Source organism: Dendropsophus ebraccatus, chromosome 13 (genome assembly GCF_027789765.1).
Source record: "Dendropsophus ebraccatus isolate aDenEbr1 chromosome 13, aDenEbr1.pat, whole genome shotgun sequence".
Classification (NCBI taxonomy): Eukaryota; Metazoa; Chordata; class Amphibia; order Anura; family Hylidae; genus Dendropsophus; species Dendropsophus ebraccatus.
Window position 1 is genome coordinate 17,014,626 of NC_091466.1, and position 22,346 is coordinate 17,036,971.

At 41.8% G+C, this 22,346-nt stretch overlaps 2 protein-coding genes across 2 annotated transcripts in view; one reads left to right on the plus strand and one right to left on the minus strand.

Annotated features, from left to right (window-relative positions):
• The window catches only part of EIF2S1 (eukaryotic translation initiation factor 2 subunit alpha), a 465,302-nt gene that overhangs the window by 178,111 nt on the left and 264,845 nt on the right, over positions 1–22,346 (plus strand). The gene's annotated exons all lie outside the window — the stretch shown is intronic.
• Positions 9,038–22,346, minus strand: part of CRIP2 (cysteine rich protein 2) — a 79,613-nt gene continuing 66,304 nt past the window's right edge. Inside the window, exons 7-8 of the mRNA XM_069950219.1 lie at positions 16,136–16,193; positions 9,038–13,156 (exon numbers count right to left, since the gene is read on the minus strand). Coding sequence (XP_069806320.1) covers positions 13,089–13,156; positions 16,136–16,193 — 126 coding nt within the window. The 3' untranslated portion in view covers positions 9,038–13,088. The remainder of the gene's footprint in view (positions 13,157–16,135; positions 16,194–22,346) is intronic.

Consider the following 22,346-nt stretch of genomic DNA (forward strand, 5'->3'; position numbering starts at 1 on the left):
CACGCCTTGTAAATAAAGGGAAAATAAAGTCTTTAAAAATCGCCTTTATTTTTTTAACATATCTCTTATATTATACAGGGCTGTCGGGCTATACAGCATCTCTGCTGCTCCAAATGAGATGAAAATGGCACGTTGCACTTTAGATGATGCACTGGCCCTAAAATATTTTTGTTCAGAAATTCACTGATAGGTGGCGCTCTATCTATCTATCTATCTCCTATCTATCTTCTATCTATCTATCTATCTATCTCCTATCTATCTATCTATCTATCTATCTATCTATCTCCTATCTATCTATCTATCTATCTATCTATCTATCTATCTATCTATCTATCTATCGATAAACCAGGCACACTCAATTGTCAGTGACGAAGGTAACATGAATTTATTCCATAAGTGAAGTTGCAATGTTTCGACTGCCTCTGATGGCCATTTTGAAAATGCCCCCCAGAGGCGGTCGAAGCGTTGCAAATTCACTAATGGAATAAATTTCATAATGGTTTATCCTTACATAGTTGTGTACCCATATCATAAGGTCTTACCTGCTGGCACTATAGAATCACGCAGTAGTGGTGTTCTCATCCGAAACTAACTATCTATCTATCTATCTATCTATCTATCTATCTATTATCTATCCGCTAATGTTTATCTATGCAGCTAATCCGCTAATGTCATCTATTACATAGTGTAAACCCAGCCATACAGTATATACTGTATATATCCCATACACCTCCTAGATACGGCACGTGTATATATAAGTATCTGTGACATCCTATCTTGTTAGGCTCTTCTCAGACACAACCTTCATACTGAGAAGGAGCAGCTCCTCCAATAGGATTAGGTTTCTTGGTCTTGTATAATTGATAGAAGACACATAAGCGTTCTCCCCCTAAGGCTTGGTATCATATACACCGATCAGTCACAGCATTGTAATCCCTGACAGGTGAAGTGAATAACATGGATTATCTCATGGGATTGGGCATAAGGCAACAAGTAAACAGTCAGGTCTTCATTGTTGGAAGCAGAAAAATTGGATAATTCTCGACCACACTGAAAACAGGAATAGTCAAAGGAACATGACAAAGAGATCAATCGATTGATGATCTATAGGATGGGCTGGAAAATCTGATCCATGGAGGCCGCATCTCACATTTTACAGGAGCTGCTGCTAACGTGTTGCTGCCTGATACCACAGGACACCTTTACGGGTCTTGCGGAGTCCAGGCCTTGATGGGTCAGAACTGTCCTGGCATGAGGGGTGCCTACACAAGCTTTGGGATTGGAGGCTGCTGAAGTGCTGGTGGGCTGGAGGCCAGAAGACATGATACAGACTGGGTAGGGGCCTACCATGTTCTCTGTGGACCACTACTGAAATGGGGCAGGTTATATGTATTTTGAGCCTGGGAGTCTGAGGAGTCTGCTGTAACTGTGGGGCCAGTCAGCCTGGTAATGGTTGTTGTTCCAGGCCAGAATTCGTTTACCCACTTTGAAAGAGAAACAGCCTGTTAATAATGTAGATGCTACTGTGGTTATGGGCAAAGCCAGGCAGACCTGTGAGGTCTAATGCCACTGTTGGTTTCCTCATATTACTTTGGGGAGAAAATCTGTATCTGTGATTTATTCTTAGGATTCTCATTCATTATTCACGTTCGAAATGTTCAAGTTTGACTGCATTTATGTTGTCCCAGAAACGGCCTCGGGTGGCGGTGGGATTGTGTTTCACATGCTGGGCAGCAGCTCTAGCGACAGTTTTAACAGCAATATCTAACACCTTAAAACACAGGGATATATGAGAGAGGGAATGAATCATAGAGACACAACACACCCACAGTAAGCCCTGGCGGCATCAAAGCAAAGGTGCTGTGCAGAGTTGTGTATTTTAATGTCAATGAAAAATAAAGACTTGTGATCTTTGATGGCATCACCTGGTGAGCACTCACATGCATATATATATATATATATATATATATATATTGGAATATCGGAAAACCCCTAAATTGTGGTCATTACTGAATAAAAAGTTCTTTATCTCATTCATGGAGGCTGTAAACAGGCCACATGTAGAGGACTCTTCTGACATTATACACAGTGACCGCCACTCTCCTTATATACCCTTCTATAGGTCACTGCCACTCTCCTTATAGGCCCTCCTATAGGTCTGTTTCTATGCAGCAATGCCATGGCACAAGGCCTTGCACCAACACACTGCCCCCTACCTCATCCTTGATGTACTACGGCCTGTGCTGACCCCAGATTCCTCCCAGGTAAATAATAAACTCCATATATACCCAGCCGGGACCTCTATGTGCTGATGACTTGATATACTTCTCCATACCAGCCCAGCATGCTCACATTACGTAATTGGTTTTGTATAGATCACTAATCAGATTTTTGCCCAGACGTTGTAATTGTTCAACTCCATTTACTTGTCTGCTGCAGATGGTCATTTCTCTTCCAATATAGCACTCACTGTCGCTGGGAATGAACCCTACAGCATTTCACCTCAAGTGTCGGCCGTGAAGATAGTTGAGAAAAACACCTTCATTTGATCTTCTTATTCTATTATTACAAGGCGATGGCGGATCCTATTCTCAGGCTGTATTCCTCCTGACACAATGATTCGGGCCCCCGTGGACCGTACTAATATTATATTACTATTCTCATGTACAACTCCGGTTTTCACTTTTCTTTAATCTGTTTGAAATTTCGAATTTTTTTTTGGAATGTGGCCAGTTACACATAATCTGGTCTAATGACGCAGTCAGGTCTGATGCTCCTGCTACTCTAGATCGATATAAAAGAAATAAGGCATGCACTGGCCCTTATATTTATGAGCACATGCTGATGCTCCGCCTTCATGGTCAGGTGACTGTTACACTCACCAGAGGAAATGACTCTGTGGACCCCCACTCTATCTAAATAGAACATGTGCATACACTATACATCTTTAACCCCTAACAGTCAGAATGTCAGGAGAGAATTATGGAGCAGGCTAAGGAGCTGAGCCTGCTCCATACATGGTGGATGCCAACTGTGCATGAAAGCCGAAATCTACCAACGGTGGAGTTTTTTTTCTCTGTCTATGCCACAGCCTCAGCATGCAGGCGGTTAGATGAAAGATGGTGGCCCTTATCATATTTCCCCATATATGCAGGCTCCAATTCATTGCACAAGTGTATGGGACTAATATGGGACCATGTGTGTGTGTGTGTGTGTGTGTGTGTGTGTGTGTGTGTAAAAGAAAGTTGGAATGTCATTACGTCATCAAAATTTCATAGGTGTATTACACTGATTACATCACATCCTTGTTTTTCACGGATTGCAAAGATGTCAGATCCTTGCAATTCAGGAAAAGGATAAATCTCATAGACTTCTATGGGGGAATCCGTGCCGTGATCTGGTCCAAATTATGGCATGTCCAATTTTTTCATGGAACTTATTGTGGATGTGTGAAAAAAATAACAAAAAACGGAACGTTTGGATAGCCCAATAGAAAGCAATGAGCTATAAAATGATTGTGATTATGGACAACTTCATGGAATGTGTGAATAAGGCCGTATAGTTTTCCCTTTTTATATTGTTTTGTTTTGTTGCATTATCTCCATTTGTAGTAACACATTTGTAGTAATACTATAATGAATTATTTTTAGCTTATTTTTAGATTTACTGCTACTTTCCAACCGTTAATACAGTCATTAGTGCAGGAGTATTTGTCTACACTGCCACCTAGTGGCGTTATAGTAAACAGCACATTTGTTACCTCATTGTCTAGGGGTTATATAAGCCCACATTACATGGACATCCAGTATTATCATGGCATGAAATGAGCTGCAGTGTAATGGTAATATGGTATTTATCATGCCCCACAGTATAAATGTGGTTAGAAAGCAACCCATATCTATAGACATATCAGCAGAAGCAGAGATCAGCGTTGCTACATAGACGCTGCCTTTCCCTACCGGTAGAAGCAGTCTACCATAATCATCAGTGGGCGGGCCTAATCATTGACTGACAGCTCCCCCCATGGCTGCTTATACAGTCATGACCAAAAGTTTTGAGAATGATACAAATATTAACTGCTTCAGTTTTTAAAATGGCAATTTGCATATACTCCAGAATGTTATAAAGAGTGATCAGCTTACAGCAATTACTTGCAAAGTCAACATTTGCCTAGAAAATGAACTTTATCCCCCAAAACACATTTCAACATCATTGCAGCCCGGCCTTAAAAGGACCAGCTAACATCGTTTCAGTGATTGCTCCATTAACACAGGTGTGGGTGTTGATGAGGACAGGGCTGGAGAGCAATCTGTCATGATTAAGTAAGAATGACACCACTGGACACTATAAAAAGGAGGCTGGTGCTTGGCATCATTGTTTCTCTTCTGTTAACCATGGTTATCTCTAAAGAAACACGTGCAGTCCTCATTGCACTGCACAAAAATGGCCTAACGGGGAAAAGTATCGCAGCTAGAAAGATTGCACCTCAGTCAACAATCTATCGCATCATCAAGAACTTCAAGGAGAGAGGTTCCATTGTTACCAAAAAGGCTCCAGGGCGCCCAAGAAAGACCAGCAAGTGCCAGGACCGTCTCTTAAAAGTGTTTCAGCTGCGGGATCGGGCTACCAGCAGTGCAGAGCTTGATCAGGAATGGCAGCAGGCAGGTGTGAGGGCATCTGCACGCACTGTGAGGCGGAGACTCTTGGAGCAAGGCCTGGTCTCAAGGAGGGCAGCAAAGAAGCCACTTCTCTCCAGAAAAACCATCAGGGACAGACTGATATTCTGCAAAAGGTCCAGGGAGTGGACTGCTGAGGACTGGGGTAAAGTGATTTTCTCTGATGAATCCCCTTTCCGATTGTTTGGGACATCTGGAAAACAGCTTATTCGGAGAAGACGAGGTGAGCGCTACCACCAGTCTTGTCTCATGCCAATTGTAAAGCATCCTGAAACCATTCATGTGTGGTGTTGCTTCTCAGCCAAGGGAATCGGCTCTCTCACAGTCTCACCTAAAAACACAGCCATGAATAAAGAATGGTACCAGAATGTCCTCCAAGTGCAACTTCTCCCAACCGGCCAAGCGCAGTTTGGCCACCAACAATGCCTTTTCCAGCATGATGGAGCACCTTGCCATAATGCAAAGGTGATAACTAAATGGCCCAGGGAACAAAACATAGAGATTTTGGGTCCATGGCCTGGAAACTCCCCAGATCTTAATCCCATTGAGAACTTGTGGTCAATCATCAAGAGACGGGTGGACTAACAAAAAACAACAAATTCTGACAAAATGCAAGCATTGATTGTGCAAGAATGGACTGCTATCAGTCAGGATTTGGTCCAGAAGTTGATTGAGAGCAGCCGGAGAGAATTGCAGAGGTCCTGAAGAAGAAGGGTCAACACTGCAAATATTGACTTGCTGCATTAACTCATTCTCTGTCAGTATAAGCTTTTGTTACTCATAATATGATTGCAATTATATTTCTGTATGTGATAAAAAAAAACATCTGACAAACACACATAAAAACCAGAGGGCAGCAGATCATGTGAAAATATTATATTTGTGTCATTCTCAAAACTTTTGCCCATGACTATACAAATAAGACAACCCCACAAGGCTGGCAGTGAAATTCAGGCTTTGGCTAGTGTCTATCAATTTAAAATAGGTGTGATCCGTATCATCATTCCAACTGCTGGTCCACTGTGTAACTAGGACACATCATAATTGTTACTAGAGTATCAGAAACCCTTGTCTAAAGGATTTTACCATATACTGTTTAAAGGGGTTGTTCACCCCCCAAAATGTTTTCTTTCAGATCATCTGGTTCCAGAAAGTGCCAGAGATTTGCAATTTACTTCTATTAAAAATCTCCAGTCTTCCAGTACTTATCAGCTGCTGTATGTCCTGTAGGAAGTGGTGTATTCTTTCCAGTCTGACACAGTGTTCTCTGCTGCCACCTCTGTCCATGTCAGGAACTGTCCAGAGCAGTAGCAGATCCCCATAGATAACCTCTCCTGCTCCCCAGACTGGGGAAAAGTACCACATCATGCAGGACATACAGCAGCTGATAAGTACTGGAATACTTTAATAGAAGTAAGTTAAAAATCTCTGGCACTTTATGGGACCAGTTGATATGGTGAAAATTTTGGTGAACAACCCCTTTAATTCTTTTACAAACTGTGTACTGTAATTCTCTTTAGCCAAAGAATTATTCTCCTCCCAACTCTTACTTTTCCTTTGTGAAGTGAGCCCCCTGGTGGTGAAAATGTGAAATTGCTCTCTTTCTCACTTTCAATGAGGAAGATATAGTTCAAAATCAATATAAACACTATACACTGGTGCTGCATACATAGTAATAAAATATTAGATCCCAGTGTTCATAAAGGTTATCACTGCCTGGGTGTATCTTACTGTAACATGGGCAAAATTATAATAATATACAAAAAGTGAGCGCACCCCACAAGTAGCCTTCCCGGGGCAATTGCATAAATATTGCTTGGGACTTCTTTAGCGTTATTATGGTCGATGTGTTTTCTACGTTCTTTAAATGGGACCTACAGCTGTCATGACAAATGTTACTCCAGGCTAAAAAGACCGTTGCTGTCGAAATCAATGACGGACCTGGCAGTCAGACCTCTACCCCTCAGATAGTTATGCCCTGTGTGATTACTCCTAATGTTGTCCTGAAGTTATGTGTCAGCCAGATATGTAATGGTTGCAGTTATGGCCTGATGCCACAAGAGGGCATAGAAGTGTTTGTCCTGCTGCCCTATAAAAACAGGCTCTCGGAGGCTACTTTTGGGTAGTGTACCTCTTGGTGACAGAGATTCCTTTTTGTGCAAAAAGGAAGCTCTGAGATATAATATACTGTGGTCCAATCCCAGAGATGAGCTGCTGTAGTACAGACATCCTAAGTGGTGTACTATTGAAGTAGATCCAGGTATAATATGATAACTTATATCACAGACATAGTTGTTCAAGCAACAAGAATTAAGGCTCTGAAGTCACAATTAGATTATTAAACAATAGGGGGCGCTCACAGCCTACAGATCACAATTACTGGAGCTCGGTATAAAGCACATGCAATGACTTCTGGTGGAGGCTGCAAGCAGAATATAAATTATAATATGATGCTATAGCTATGGGAGTAGACTTAGGATATACGGGACCCTGTAATGGAGGACGGCTTATGTGGACCACATAAACGGGTTGTTTACCAATTTATTTATTTATTTCTTTTTTTCAAATCAACTGGTGCCAGAAAGTGCCAGAGATTTGTAATTTACTTTTATTAAAAAATCTCAAGCCTTCCAGTACTTATCAGCTGCTGTATGTCCAGCAGGAAGTGGGGAATTCTTTCCAGTCTGACACATTGCTCTCTGCTGCCACCTCTGTCCATGTCAGAAACTGTTCAGAGCAGTAGCAAATCCCCAACGAAAACCTCTACTTCTCTCCAGACTGGAAAGAATACCACTTCCTGCAGGACATGCAGCAGGTGATAAGTACTGGAAGGCTTTAATGTCTACTCTTAAGATATATGTGTCAGTACAAAAACTTCCAGGAGTTCGAGGATTTACACTCATTTGCTTATTTTACTGCATCATGGATGTTACATAGAATAAAACATTTCGGCTATTGGTTTCAATGGTTTTTTGCCTTTTCTTCTGCAGCTTGCATTTCTTACAATACACTACAAGCTGCTGGATTCCATTCAGTCTCCATCCTGAGGGTCAGCTCTGTCTCCTGTCCTCCCTTTCTTCTTGTGAATGAACATCTCAGTGTTACTGTTTCTGGATCATCTGGACCTTGACCTCTTGCTGATGAAGAATCCATTCATTTATATTAAGTTTGTACTGTATTGGAGTTCATTTAGGGTTTTTATGGGGTGGGTTCTATGAGTTTTGTATGGCTTTACAGTTTTATAATACAATTTAGCATTCCCTGCACCAGTGCAGAGTAGCAAAATTTTGGTAAAATTTTTGAAATTTTTTTTTTTAATTCTGTATTTTTTTTTTAATTTTTGTACAAAAATGTAACTCTGCGATGGTGCACAGAATTTTTTTTTCCCTGTATCTAGAATACAAGTAAATCCTGTAACAAATGGACTCCATGTCCCCACCTCATAGACAGTGATGACAAACGCAGCGACACCAGACAAGCATTCCTCCAGTGAATACCTTACCAATAGATTCTTACATCTCTGGCACCAGCTATAACACCAACTCACCAGTCATGGTACCAGCTGGCCACTTCCTAGGATTACAGGGAATCCAGAAGGATTAGTAATTTACAGAGATTCCAGAGATCATGTGTCACTTGCCTAACAGTGACTCTGAGATGACACTACAGAAGGTCTGGTGGCTCAGTGATATAGAGGAAGGTGTATAGGGGGGAAAGTAGTATGTGATACGCTGCGCAAGTTTTTCTCCTTACAAATGGAGAGGGGTGTAATTTTTTTATTTATTTTTTTTATTTTATTACATGAAATAAGGATTTGATTTAAAAAAGAGAACTTTGTTTGCAGGACGTTTCCTGTAGATCTTGACCAGGTTTGCAGACATTTCAGCAGGGATTGTGTCCTCCTCCTCCATACACATCTTCTCCAGATCTTTCAGGTTGTCACTGCATTGAGTTTCAGTTCCCTCCAAAGATTTTCAATTGGGTTCAGGTGTGGAGACTGGCTAGGCCACTCCAGGAGTTTGAAACTCTTCTTACGGAATTGTTCTAGTTGCCCTGGCTGTGTGTTTGGGGTCATTGTCATGCTGGAAGACCCAGCCACCACCCACCTTTAATGCTCAGAGGGATGGACGTTGTTGGCCAGAATTTCACGATATCTGGCCTCATCCATCCTCCCTTCAGTATGGCCCATTCCAGCCTTGTGCAGGTCTACAGTTTTGATTGAGTGTGTGGACAGGTGTTTTTTTATACAGATAACGAGATCAAACAGCAATTGTAATAAGTGCTGAGTAGGAGAAGCTTCTTAAAGAAACAAACAGGTCTGTGAGAGCCTGTATAACCAGGAAACAAGACAGGACACCACGGTCAATGCCATAATTTATTTCTGTAGGGTAAAAAGGCATGCAGAAAAAGGCGTGTTTACAATATTAATAATACTGCATTATATCTGTCATATACATCTAGAATATTAGGCTTATTAAACACAAAGTTGGCTAAAAGTCATACAATGTCCACTATCTGGAATACAATACAGGGGGCCTCACAAATAGATCCCGGACCCTTTGTTCATTCATTACACAATGCGCAATCATCTGCAGCAATAATATTTTATTCAAGATCCTTTAAGAAGTATAAAGGAGGTAAAAGATGCGAGGTGATGGCCGGCAGGCTATACATTCTTCTATACCTACTGTATGGAGCCAAGAGGAACGTCCCTTATTCACACACCGCAGAAGCGATCAGTATTTAGCGTCAGTATACAGACAATGAGGTCAGTGTTTTCTGATCCAGTATTAGATCATAAATGTTGCTGAAAATACTGATCAAATCTGCAATGTGTGAACAAGTCCAAAATCAGAAGGCTTCACGCCCAGTGGATTCTGATACTAGACACTGGTGACATCTTATGTGCCATCTGTGCACATTACAGGGAATTAGGGATATATTATAAAACTTAGTGTCCTTGTCACTGTGACATGTCCTAGAGACAAATCAGTCAGGGTCTGGGTGTTCAGATTGAAGGAATAGGGAGAAGCGCTCAGCTAAGAGCTTCACTCCCCAGCTCACTGTGGTCTGAACACCAGAATCCTGACAGATCCTAACTAGTGCTGAGCGGACTTGCTGAACTGTTCGGGTTCAGCAACGTAACCCAAACTTTTGGCATTTGACTCTTGGTGGCTGGAGAAGTTAGATGCCGCCCTATGGCTGCCAGGAAAACATGGATACAATTCGATAAGTCCGCTGACATGTCAAAAGTTTTTTTTTAAGTTACAAAGCCTATTTAAAGGCCATAGACTATTGCAGAATCTGTCATCTTTAGTACTGCTCTGCCGATATAACACAGTCGCATCACCTTAGCCTGGGTGTGACTGCACCCTCTAAAGCAGGAGTGCACAAATTCAAAACTACAATTCCCATCATACCTAGACGTCCTATGGCTGACTACGCATGATGGGAATTGTCGTTTTGCAACAGCTGGGAAGCAGCAGGTTGTGAACCCCTTAGTCACTAGAAGGTGGGAAGTAGAAATGGCTAGTGCGGACATCCACCTTTTATAATAGGGATAGGAAACCTTGGCTCTCCAGCTGTTGCAAAACTACAACTCCCATCATGAACTCGACAGCCAACGCTTTAGCTTTGGCTCTCCAGTTCAAGATGGGAGTTGTAGTTTTGCAACAGCTGGAGAGCCAAGCTTCCCTATCCCTGTTCTAGAACATTAAGCTTATGATCCCCAATGGAAAGTCAATCTATATTTTAATTCTTACAAAAGCGGTTTAACCCCAAGTTGCTCAGCATTATGTAAACCAGTGCTCACCAAAGTGTGGCTCTCCAGATGTAGTGTGCATGCTGGGAGTTGTAGTTTTGCAAAAACTGGACAGCCGCAGGTTGGGGTAAAGGGATCTAAACTATTTATCTTTTGATTCGGTGCAGTGTTCGTATTTCTATTGTACATCATAAAGAGCTAACGTAGTATCAGATATATGGGGTATACAGCAGCTGGGATGATGGGGGTGATTCCGCGTTTTCAATGAGCAACTACTGAGTGTTCTAGACTACAGTAACCCAACAGTCATTTAATAACAGCCATGGAAGTCGTATGGATTCACCAACCATCCCAATGCTATTGTCTCCCATAGTGAGATTTGCCGGCAGAATAGTCAATGTAAATTTTTTTTTTTTTTTATTTGCATGTATTTTTGCTCTTTTTAGTCATTTCCTATCCCTTTCCGCTAACAAATTTACAAACAAGATGTCGGGAAAGTGTTAAAGAAGGTATTTCCAATGGTTTCCTTTGTACGTGTAAATTTCAGTCAAATTTTTGACAGTAATGTAATATAAAAAGAAGTCTGTGACCGAAAAACAGACAAACGTTTTTTTTCCTATATGTTTGGGGGGAGGTCGAAACATTTGTTACAGCGTTTAATGATTGTTTAGGCCGGTGGTCTTCAACCTGCGTCTCTTTACAACTACAACTCTCAGCATGCCCGGACGGAGTTGTAGTTTCGCAAAAACTTGACTGGTTTAGATCTTGGTCACACAGTGCACTTTTGATTCCTTCTGAAAGGCTTAGAAAAACATGGCCGCCTTCTTCCAGAAACAGCACCACGCTCAGTCTTAGTGTGTGATTTACAGCTCAGTTCCACTGAAGAGAATGGAGCTGGATTGGAATACTGCACACAACCTGAGAACAGGGGTGGTGCTGTTTAGCAAAAAGAAAAAAAAAAAAAAAACTAGCTGTGTTTTTTCTGATACTGAATAACCCCTTTAAATGACAATGAGTCCATTAGGATATATAGATCCCTCCCTTTTGCTTTAGAATCCACACAAAAAAGTGTAATTTGTAGACAACCTATATTATAGGGGTTGTTCGCCACATTTTTTTTTCTTTCAAATCAACTGGAGCCATAAAGTGCCAGGGATTTGTAATTTATTTCTATTAAAAGTCTTCCAGTACTTAAAGGCTGCTGTATGTCCTGCAGGAAGTGATGTATTCTTTCCAGTCTGACACAGTGCTCTCTGCTGCCACCTCTGTGCATGTCAGGAACTGTCCAGAGCAGGAGAGGTTTTCTATAGAGATTTGCTGCTGCTCTGGACAGTTTCTATCATGGCCAGAGGTGGCAGCAGAGAGCACTGTGTCAGACTGAAAAGAATACACCCCTTCCTGCAGGACATACAGCAGCTTGGAAGACTGGAGATTTTTAAATAGAAGTAAATTACAACTCTATTTAACTTTCTGAAACCAGTTGATTTGAAAGAAAAAGATTATCACCGGAATACCCCTTAAGATGTTTTAATAGAAGTAAATTACAAATCTCTGGCACTGGCTGGCACCATTTGATTTGAATAATTTTTTTTGAATGAACTATCCCTTTAAGGCTCTCTGAAGACGTATCTACTACATTTCCCTTATGTCTTGTGAACTGTACAGTAGTGAGACGGTCTATGACCTTGGACTCCATAAAGTAGGAAGGTTTAAGGAGTCTCAAGGCATGTCACATGATCTTTCTTGGCACTTCTGACGGGCTGTAGGCACTCATTATCCTGACTCTATGAGTATATTATTTTAGAGGATACAGTGTCGACTCACTAGTTAACCTATACAGGCCAAGTCAAGGGATCTGACCAGGTCCGAATCTTTGTTGTTCCCACTGGGTAAGGACCCTATTACACGGGACGATTATCGTGCGAAAAATCGTTATATCGTTCGAATTTAAACGATAATCGTTCTGTGTAATTGCAGGCAACGATCGAAAAATCGGTCGTATGTCATTTATCGTTAATTTAGATCTGAACCTAAAATTATCGTTAATCGTTCACTTATCGTTTGCTGCAATTCCGCATTCGTTCACTCAAGTTCCGCATGTGTAATTGCACATTGCTCATTGTTTTGCTGGGATCAGATGAAATAAACGATCATAGTAACGATCGCAATTACGATAGTAGTAACGATCGTAACTAACGACCATCGTTCTGTGTAATATGGTGAACGATTTCAGGTTAACGATAAACAATCTCATTTGCAATCGTTTATCGACAGTCGTTATTCGTTAAAAATCGCTCCGTGCAATAGGACCCTAACCCTGCAGTCCATGACACGAAGTCATTTTACATATAAAAGCATCTAATACCAGAAACATCCCGATAGCTGAACAAACAGAAGAAATCTTTTAGTAGCACACAGATCCCTATACATACAGCACAAGACTCTTCATATCTTCCACATCGGTCAGAACTATGAAGGTATAACTATTCTTCAGTACAAAATACAGAATTGTCAGGAGTGCACTTTGCTTATTGAAGCTGCTCTACGGGTTTCGTCGTCTACATGTTCCCAACGTCAGCTTAGTGTTATGGGCTAGAAATGGTAGGAGTGGTGTGGAGGAGGCTGCAGCTGGGGGGTGGGGGCGCCGCTCCTTAGGGCTGGGCCTTGGTCTCGGGTTCTTTATCATAGATGTAACTTCCCACTCCTCCTGTGTTCACACCTGCAATGGAAAAGAAAAATTGTTACTCATACATTTCTCGCTATACAGAAGACAGATTCTATGGCAGGGGTAGGGAACCTGGGCTCTCCAGCTGTTGCAAGACTACAACTCCCATCATGCCTGGACAGCCAAAACTGATCAAAACTTTTGACATGTCTAAATGACACATCAAAAGTTTTTTAATTCGACTTTTGACGTGCCAGTGAGACTATATTCTTTACATAGAGGTCAGATGAACACCTACTTGGCTTTAACTATTCTTTCTAACTAACTCATGGACATGGCTGACCTTCTTTATAGCTGCATCTGCATGTCAGGTGAGAGCTGGGACACCCCTATACATATTAGAGTTGTAGTCCAGGTGACTATTACCTAGGCATCTTAAAGGGTATTCTGCTCAAGCACTACTTTTGTTATGTTGCTGCCCATGGTGAGACCAACTTAATTCCATACTTGTTATTAGCAATTCAGTCTCCTTCCTCTAGTTCTGAGTTGCTGCTTTCTGCTGAGGACACGAAAATCTGTGTGTGCGCTTTTCTCTCTGTCTCCCCCTCCTCCCCCTCCCTTCTGAGACAGAGAATGTAAACAAGTCCCTGGCTGGCTTTATCTGCAACATTGTAGCTTCTTTGTAATGTTGGGAGGGTTAATCACAGTGAGTTCAGCAACTTGACCTCGGATTAACCCTCCCAGCATTACAGAGAAGCTACAAAGTTGCAGATTAATCCTGCCAGCCATCTTAGAAGGGAGGAGGGGGAGAGAAAGGCTCACACACATTTTTTTGTGTCTTCAGCAGAAAGCAGCATCTTGGAACTGGGAGAAGGAGACTGAATAGATAATAACAACTATGGAAGGAATTGTTAGTCTCACTATGGGCAGCAACATATCAAAAGTTATGTTAAAGTGTAATACCCCTTTAAGACTAGGCCTGCTAAGACTTTGGAATAGTTGTACAGAGTGTTCACTATTCCTTTAATTCCTTTACAATAAACTGCAGTCTGATGTGCCCTAATGAGAAACATTATGTCCGGTGAAAGCCAAGCCTACATTCCTCCAGGAGAAGCTCATCCCAACCGTGATACACGTGGCTGCTTTGCTGCCAGGTGACCAGGCTGACGTGCCCGCACTGATGGAACTAACAATTCTGTTCTGCATCAGTGAATCCTACAGGGAATGTTATGCTGGCCATATGCGTTAGCTTATTGCGGCTAAAACAGACATTTTCAATGTCAGGTAATTGTCTAAGAGAGATGATGCCAGGGGACAGAAGGATCGGGCTGTTGGATTTCCTCCCCTCTCCATAGAGAACAATGAAGACAGGGGGGAGAGGTTCAAACTGCTTATAAACCCAATTACAAAGTTTCCTAAAATCGCCTGTAATATTGATTTCTGCAAAAAAAAAAAAAATAATAATAATAATTAAACAACAGTGACACTTTAATGTTACAAGGATCCCTTTGCCCTGGTAGGGTTATTAGAAGCCACTTTTAGAGATTTCACCAAATTGAATCTAAAAAGTTTTTGGAAAAATTCTGAATTTATTCAATTCTTTTGTAATGTAAAAGAAATTTGGTAGAACTGTATTCATACAGTATATCCTGGATGAGGAATCTGCGTCCCTCCAGCTGTTGCAAAACTACAATTCCCATCATGCCTGGGCAGCCAAAAGCGAGTTGTAGTTTTGCAACAGCTGGAGGGACGCAGGTATCCCATCCCTGATATACATATATATATATATATATATATATATATATATATATAGTCTGCCATTGTTCAAAAGATGAACAGATGAGATTCCCCATTGTTTGTTCACTGCCACATACACATAAATATGTCCCCACCCCAGGAAAAGACATCATCGGCTTTCAACACATGAAACGGATTGAGGGACTGCAGACTAGAAAGGAACCCGTCGCTCTGCTAGCCAAGAGCACATGTGTATATCTAAGCAAGCGTGAAGTGTAACCGAAGTACGCTCACTAACAGATGTCTCCTCTCTCTTCCCTGGAAATTGGTCTGGCCTTATAGAAGGTCATTTGCACTTTCTCAAATATCCACGAGGACAAAACCGTATCCTTCAATGTCTGATTGCTACATCTGCCTTCATACAATACAGAGAGCAGAAACCCTGATGAAGATGTGCACCAAGGTGTGAGGATGAATCTGATACACACTAGACTCTAGGAAAGGCAAGAGATTAAAGGGTAACTCCGGCAAAAATCTTTTTCTTTTAAATAAACTGGTTTCAGGAAGTTATATAGATTTGTAATTTACTTCTATTTAAAAATCTCCAGTCTTCTAGTACTTCAGCTGCAGGAAGTGGTGTTTTCTTTCCAGTCTGACACAGTGCTCTCTGCTGCCACCTCTGTCCATGTCATGAACTCCCCATAGAAAACCTCTCCTGCTCTGGACAGTTCCTGACATGGACAGAGGTGGCAGCAGAGAGCACTGTGTCAGACTGGACAGAATACACAACTTCCTGCAGGACATACAGCAGCTGATAAGTACTGGAAGACTGGAGATTTTTAAATAGAAGTAATTTACAAATCTATATAACTTTCTGAAACCAGTTTATTTTAAATAAAAAGAGTACCCCATAGTTATCCCATAATTAAACGTTATAACCTACCCAGGGGATAAGCATCTAATCAGCTGTTGATCCCCATTGATCACAATAATGGGGGTCCCTGCTAGTAAATGGGGTCGCAGTTGGGTATTTCAGTTCACTCTCTTCAGGCACTTGGCTGTCCCCCTCAGACCCATACAAAGCGGCATTGTGCAAGCCTGACCACTGCTCCATTTACTTGCAGGGACATAGGACCACCATTCTTGTGATTTGTGGTGCGCCCCTTACTGATCAGATCCACAGGATAGGTAATAATCTTAGCATAACCCCTTTCTTCCTTCATTGGATATGCATTGGTTGGACCCGCCATAAATCAGTCTTTCAATGTTCCTTCTTTCCAATTTTTGCAGGCTTACCTTTTGGTCCAAAAAGGATTGCGTAGCAAGGCTTGTGACAATAGGGCTGCCCATCGTGCTGAAGAAGACAGAATTATTAGTGACGGTGGACTGAGCTGTGAAAGCATGCACTAACACATACTAATCACCAGGAATGACATTACAAGGGTAAAACTTACTTTGTACTGATTTTAAAGGGGTACTCCAGCAAAAAATAAAAAACCTTTCAAATCAACTGGTTTTAGAATGTGCCATAAATTTGTAATTTACTTCTATTAAAAAAATCTTCAGTATTCCAGTACTTATCAGCTGCTGCATGTCCTGCAGGAAGCGGTGTATTCTTTCAAGTCTGACACAGTGCTCTCTGCTGCCACCTCTGTCCTCGTCAGGAACTGTCCAGGGCAGCAGCAAATCCTACTCTCTAGACTGGAAGGAATACACCACTTCCTGCTGCTGATAAGTACTAGAAGACTTGAGATTATTTAATACAAGTAAATTACAAATCTCTTACACTTTCTGGCACCAGTTGATTTAAAAGATATTCTTTTTTTCGCTGGAGTACCCCTTTAAGTTACAAGACATTTTCTTCACCATTCACATCTAAGGATGAATTCAGAGTTGTGCAGGTGAGGCTGCACTGTCATGTGTTACCCCTAAATACACTACTTCTTATTGTATTATAATGCTATCTAGAGATGGAGCTCCAGCCTTAAAAGAAAGTCAATCTTCTGCGCTTGTTCCATGCAAGTTAGGGCAGGATCCACCAATAATCTGGAGTCTATGAGGGCGGCCTGACTGTAGAATTAAAAAAAAAGGAAGATATGGGATGTCAGCTGTCAGAGGTGTCAGCTGCTTATTTCCCATTGGAACACGCATGCATGCATACCAGACATGTTAATGGGGAGATTGGGAGAAATAGCTGTATACATAATAGGCTGACGGCTGTCCAGGATGTATGGCTCACCACCCATGGATACCAAAGCTCAATAAATACATGTGGAGGATTGCTACTGGAACACATTGAAGGAACATCAGACAACATAGATTTCCTTAAAGGGGCACTGCCGCAATTAGTCCCCCCCCCCCCATATAATTCACACTCACCACCACTATTTCTGCAGTGTCATCTGTTTCATAACAGCTCTGCTATATCAACACTTTACTGCATCTGGGTCATGTGACCTATGATCAGCCACCATCTTGACTTTTAGATCCTCTCCCTTTCAGATCTGCTATCGGTATAATCATCATTAGTAATTCTAATGGGAGTTTCTGTCTTCTCCAGAAGGAGCCTATGTGGAACAATCCATGCAGCTTAGTCATATAAGAAGTTCTGGCAGAGATGGTGACCTCATTGAGAGCACAGAAACATGTGTATTTTCTATTGGGTCTCCATGGGAACACGTGACCCGACTAAAGGCAAGGAATTTTCAGAAGCAACAACTAAATGAAGTAATACTATATGTAATTACATATATATTATCTGACTAACTCCATAACAAATACTCAAGATTATAGCTCATCCCCTGTCCACTATTTATTCGAGCCCCCTGTTGTTCATGAGAATGGGGGTCCAATGGAGTAAGCGCATGTGTACTGGCACTCCATTCACACGCCTTGGTGAGTGCTTGTTGTGCGCCCCATCTTGTTGTAGGAGAAGCGCTCCATTGTAAGTCTATGGACCCATCTCATGTAGAAAGACAAAAAAAGAGACAGCGAGTCAGCGAAAGAAGAGCTCAACTGAATCCTTCTCTCTAATGATGGGTGGGGATCCGAACTCTGACTCTGACCTAACAAAAACTTTGACGTGTTTGTGTAAGGTCAAAGGTGACAGGGACACTTTAATCCATTTTTTTCCAATTAAATCTCAGAAATACATTAAAAAAATTATACTATAAGGGTACAAACACACACACCGTATACGCAGCAGATTTGATGCTGTGTTCAGTTATTTAGATCTAATCTGCTGCGTATCTGCTGCGTATACGGTGTGTGTGTTTGTACCATATGGCTATGTTGTCACAATGTTTTTTTTTGTTTTTTTTTACAAGAACGGCCATTGTTGGTGATTTAAATAACGTCCGTTCTTGTAAAAAAAAGAATGCACTGTGTGGAATCCTATGGGGAACAGCGGCCGCTTTGCACACAATGTATTGCACAACGGCCACTGTTCCCCTATGGCAGTGGAAATAATTTACTTGTCAATTCTTTCAGGCCAACAGACTGTAAACGGCCATACATTGCACTGGTTTCAATGGCAATTAGGATTGCAGGCCGGCAATCCAAATAAAAGAAAACGATGGTCATCCAGCCAATACTGCAGTATCGGCCAGGTGAACATGTCAAACAGCGGCTGTTCTTTGACAGGGCAAACAATGTCCGTTGTTTATACAGTGTGTGAACATTGCCTAAGAGTCCCAAGAGCTTGGGATCATTCCTTCCTCAAAATCCTGTTGTAGAAGGAGCCTTGCCCACTACTTTGACTGCCATAGGAAGAGAATAATATGGAGTCATACCTTCAATTAAAGGGATTTTTTTACATGGCTGGGGTGGTGTAAAAATAAAGTGATACTCATTGAAATTCTAATTTCCTAAACCGAGATAAGTGCAAAGTCAATCTGAGAACTGTAGACATGTAGGTTATAATGGTAATAATAATAATGATATGATATCAATGACCAGAGCTGCGGCTCCCCCTGGTGGAAACAGCCGGGTATTTGTGCACCGGCCACATAAACAGCTCGGCATGCACATTACATGCATCCTTATTACCATGAGGAGACATTACAGATCAGGAAAATGGAAAGCCTATTATAACGGGTGGACAAATGATCTAAACGTTTCACAGCTCCCCTGAAGGTAACAAGACGATGGAGCCAACGAGCTATTGTAAAGGAATCTGGAAACAACAATGCGTGAATTAATCATGGGGGACATTCAATACCTCCGACTCCTGGAACAATAAGATCCTTTATGGCGCAGGGTAATTGAAGGAGCTTGTGACAATATCGCCTGAATGAGCGCTTATTCATCTACACATATTAAGGATGTCCAAATTCATTATAACACGGCCGGGATGCCAAATCACCTACGGCTGCGGAGAGGACGCTCGAATGACGCCAAGAATACTTACATCTCACTGACAGCGGTGGAGCAGGCACAGGGCTTACAGAACACGGCTGCCCTCTATGGGGCTCTCCAGTTCTCTACAGCTCCCAGCATGCCCAGGCTGGGGAACACTGCACTACATGCTGTCAGGGCATGATGAGAGTTATAGTTTTGCAACAGACGGAGAGGCGCAGTTTTGGAAACATAAGTTTGGAACAGGGATCTGTTCCCATCATGCCTGGATAACCAAAACATGATAGTAACGTCCGTTCCCCTGTTATCTGTATCATTCCCTATGTATACTATGCTATATACTGCAATAGACACCACTGGCGGCTCTTGTCTTCACAATAGGGAAAATGTAGTATTACATGCAGCCAAATGGTGCAGCCCAGTCATCTGTCCTATGATGTTATTCATATTCCTTATTAAAGGATTGTGGAGATGAGACGTCTCCTCTACTTCACTGCAGCAAACAAGGTCAATCCCGTCCGTACGCTGAGATCCCAGGGGCTGCTCTGTATAGGGGTGTTCTTGTATGGATGCGCAGGTTCATACGGTAAAGCTGGGTATACATATTCTAATGTATATTATTGCCCTATGACCCCTGAAATGTTTAACATGCTTGATCCACTGCTCTTTGGGAGATAAGCCGCACCAGAAGAGTCTTAAAGTGGTTTGCTCCTCTCTTCTCCTCAGAACACGGCTAAGCATGCATGTGTAGGGGGGGATACGGCCCTAATCACCATTGGTCAGCCGCCATCTACCACTGTAAGCAAAGGATGTACAGCTGACAATGATGTAAGAGAATGGCCGTATGAATGAGCAAGGGATTGTACATAAGACTCCATGATTATTAAAGGGGTATTCCACTCACACAACTTTTGATATGTTGCTGCCCATGGTGAGACTAACAATTCCTTCCACACTTGTTATTATCTATTCAGTCTCCTTCCCCCAGTTCTGAGCTGCTGCTTTTTGCTGAAGACACAAAAATCTGTGTGTGAGCTTTTCTCTCTGTCTCCCCCTCCTTCCCCCTCCCTTCTAAGACAGCTAATGTAAACAAGTCCCTGGCCGGCTGTATCTGCAACATTGTAGGTTCTTTGTAATGTTGGGAAGGTTAATCAGAGTGAGTTCATCAGCAACTTGACGTCAGGTTAAGCCTCCCTGTATTACAAAGAAGCTACAAAGTTGCAGATAAAGAATGCCAGGGACTTTTTTACATCTCGGAAGGGAGGAGGGGGAGACGAAGAGAAAAGCTCACACAAAGATTTTAGTGTCCTCACCAGAAATCAGCAGCTCAGAACTGGGGGAAGGAGACTGAATAGATAATAACAAGTATGGAAGGAATTGTTAGTCTCACCATAGGCAGCAACATATGATTTGATTTGTTTGAGTGGGATATCCCTTTAAATGAGCACTGATTTAGCATATTGGGCATGAGTCTGCATGCATATAAGGGACCCCCTAGTCTATGGATATATCCGCACTGAATGCAGAAACAAAAAGGTCTCTACAATAAGGATGTAATTCGATAAGAGAAAGCTAAACGTGTGGAGGTTTCGTTCGCTCTGAGATCGCTGTATTTGGGTATGTTTGTAAAAGATAAGACTAATCTGGCTAAATATATCAGTTGTAGATAAGGAATCCCTGGCCACTTGTTGCACAGAAGAATGTGAACTCCTTCAAGTATGCAGGGGATCTACTCTATGTGTAAGGGCCCTATTACATGGGACGAGTAACGTGCGAAAAATCGTTTTATCGTTCGAATTTAAACAAAAATCATTCTGTGTAGTTGCAGGCAAGGGTCAAAAAATTGTTCGTATATCGTTGATTGTTGATTTAGATCTAAAATTATTGTTAATTGTTCGTTAATCGTTCGCTGTAATTCAACTTTTTTCACTAATCGTTCAGTGTAATTGTACATGGTTCATTGTTTTGCTGGGATCAAAAGGAGTAAACGATCGCAATAACGATCGTAGTAACAATCGTATTGGTCCGTTTACACGAAGCGATAATTCGCCCAATCAATCGTTTACTGATTTTAAAGCAACAATTTGGTTTTTATAACGATCAGCGTTTATAAATTGTTAGAAAAATCGTTATTGCGATCGTTTTTAAGATCGCTTAAGCCCATGAATCTTTAAAAGACTGTTTACATGAAGCGATCTGCAAATTTTAAGCGAACGACTAACGACGATTTGAGAACATGTTAAAAGATCACAATGAGCGATTTCTCGCTCGGCGCTTGATCGTCCGCTGTGTTTACACGAGCCGATTACCGCTCAAATGCCATAGTTATTGCGAAAATTCAAACGATAATCGTTCCGTGTAAACGGACTATTACTAACGACCGTCGTTCTGTGTAAGGGTCCATTTACACAGACAGATTTATCTGACAGATTATCTGCCAAAGATTTGAAGCCAAAGCCAGGAATGGATTTGAAAAGAGGAGAAATCTCAGGCTTTCCTTTATGACCTGATCTCTGTTTATAGCCTGTTTCTGGCTTTGGCTTCTAATCTTTGGCAGATAATCTTTCTGTGTAAATGGACCCTAATACGGTTAATGATTTCAGGTTAACGATAAACAATCTCATTTGCGATCGTTTATCGTTAGTCATTAATCGATAAAAATCGCTCTGTGTAATAGGACCCTAACAGAACACTTCAGTGACATAGGAGGTAGCGGCACACTGGCACTATAGAGCAGCGTTCCCCCAACCTTTGCGACGGCTGTCCGGGCCTGATGGGAGTTGTAGTTTTGCAGCAGCTGGAGGGCCGTAGGTTGGAAGAAGTGAGTGTAGTGCAGAACATACCTGTCTATGGTCTCCTCCTGTATGAAGACTGTGTACTAGAGAATAAGCAAAGCCTCCCTGCTCTGGATACCAGTCTGTGACACAATGCTTACTGACTGGATACAGAGAGAAGGAACGGAAAGCATATTTATGGGTTTCCCAGCAATTAGATGAATTCAATCAATTCTAGTGGGAAGCGGCGACAAACTAATAGTCTATGGAGGCTGCCAGTCTGTCCTCTGCTCTGTACTCTCACAGGATTGGACAAGTTGGCTTCTTTAAGTATCAAGCGGAGACTAATGGAAAGGGCACCAAGGGAGTTGGGGGTC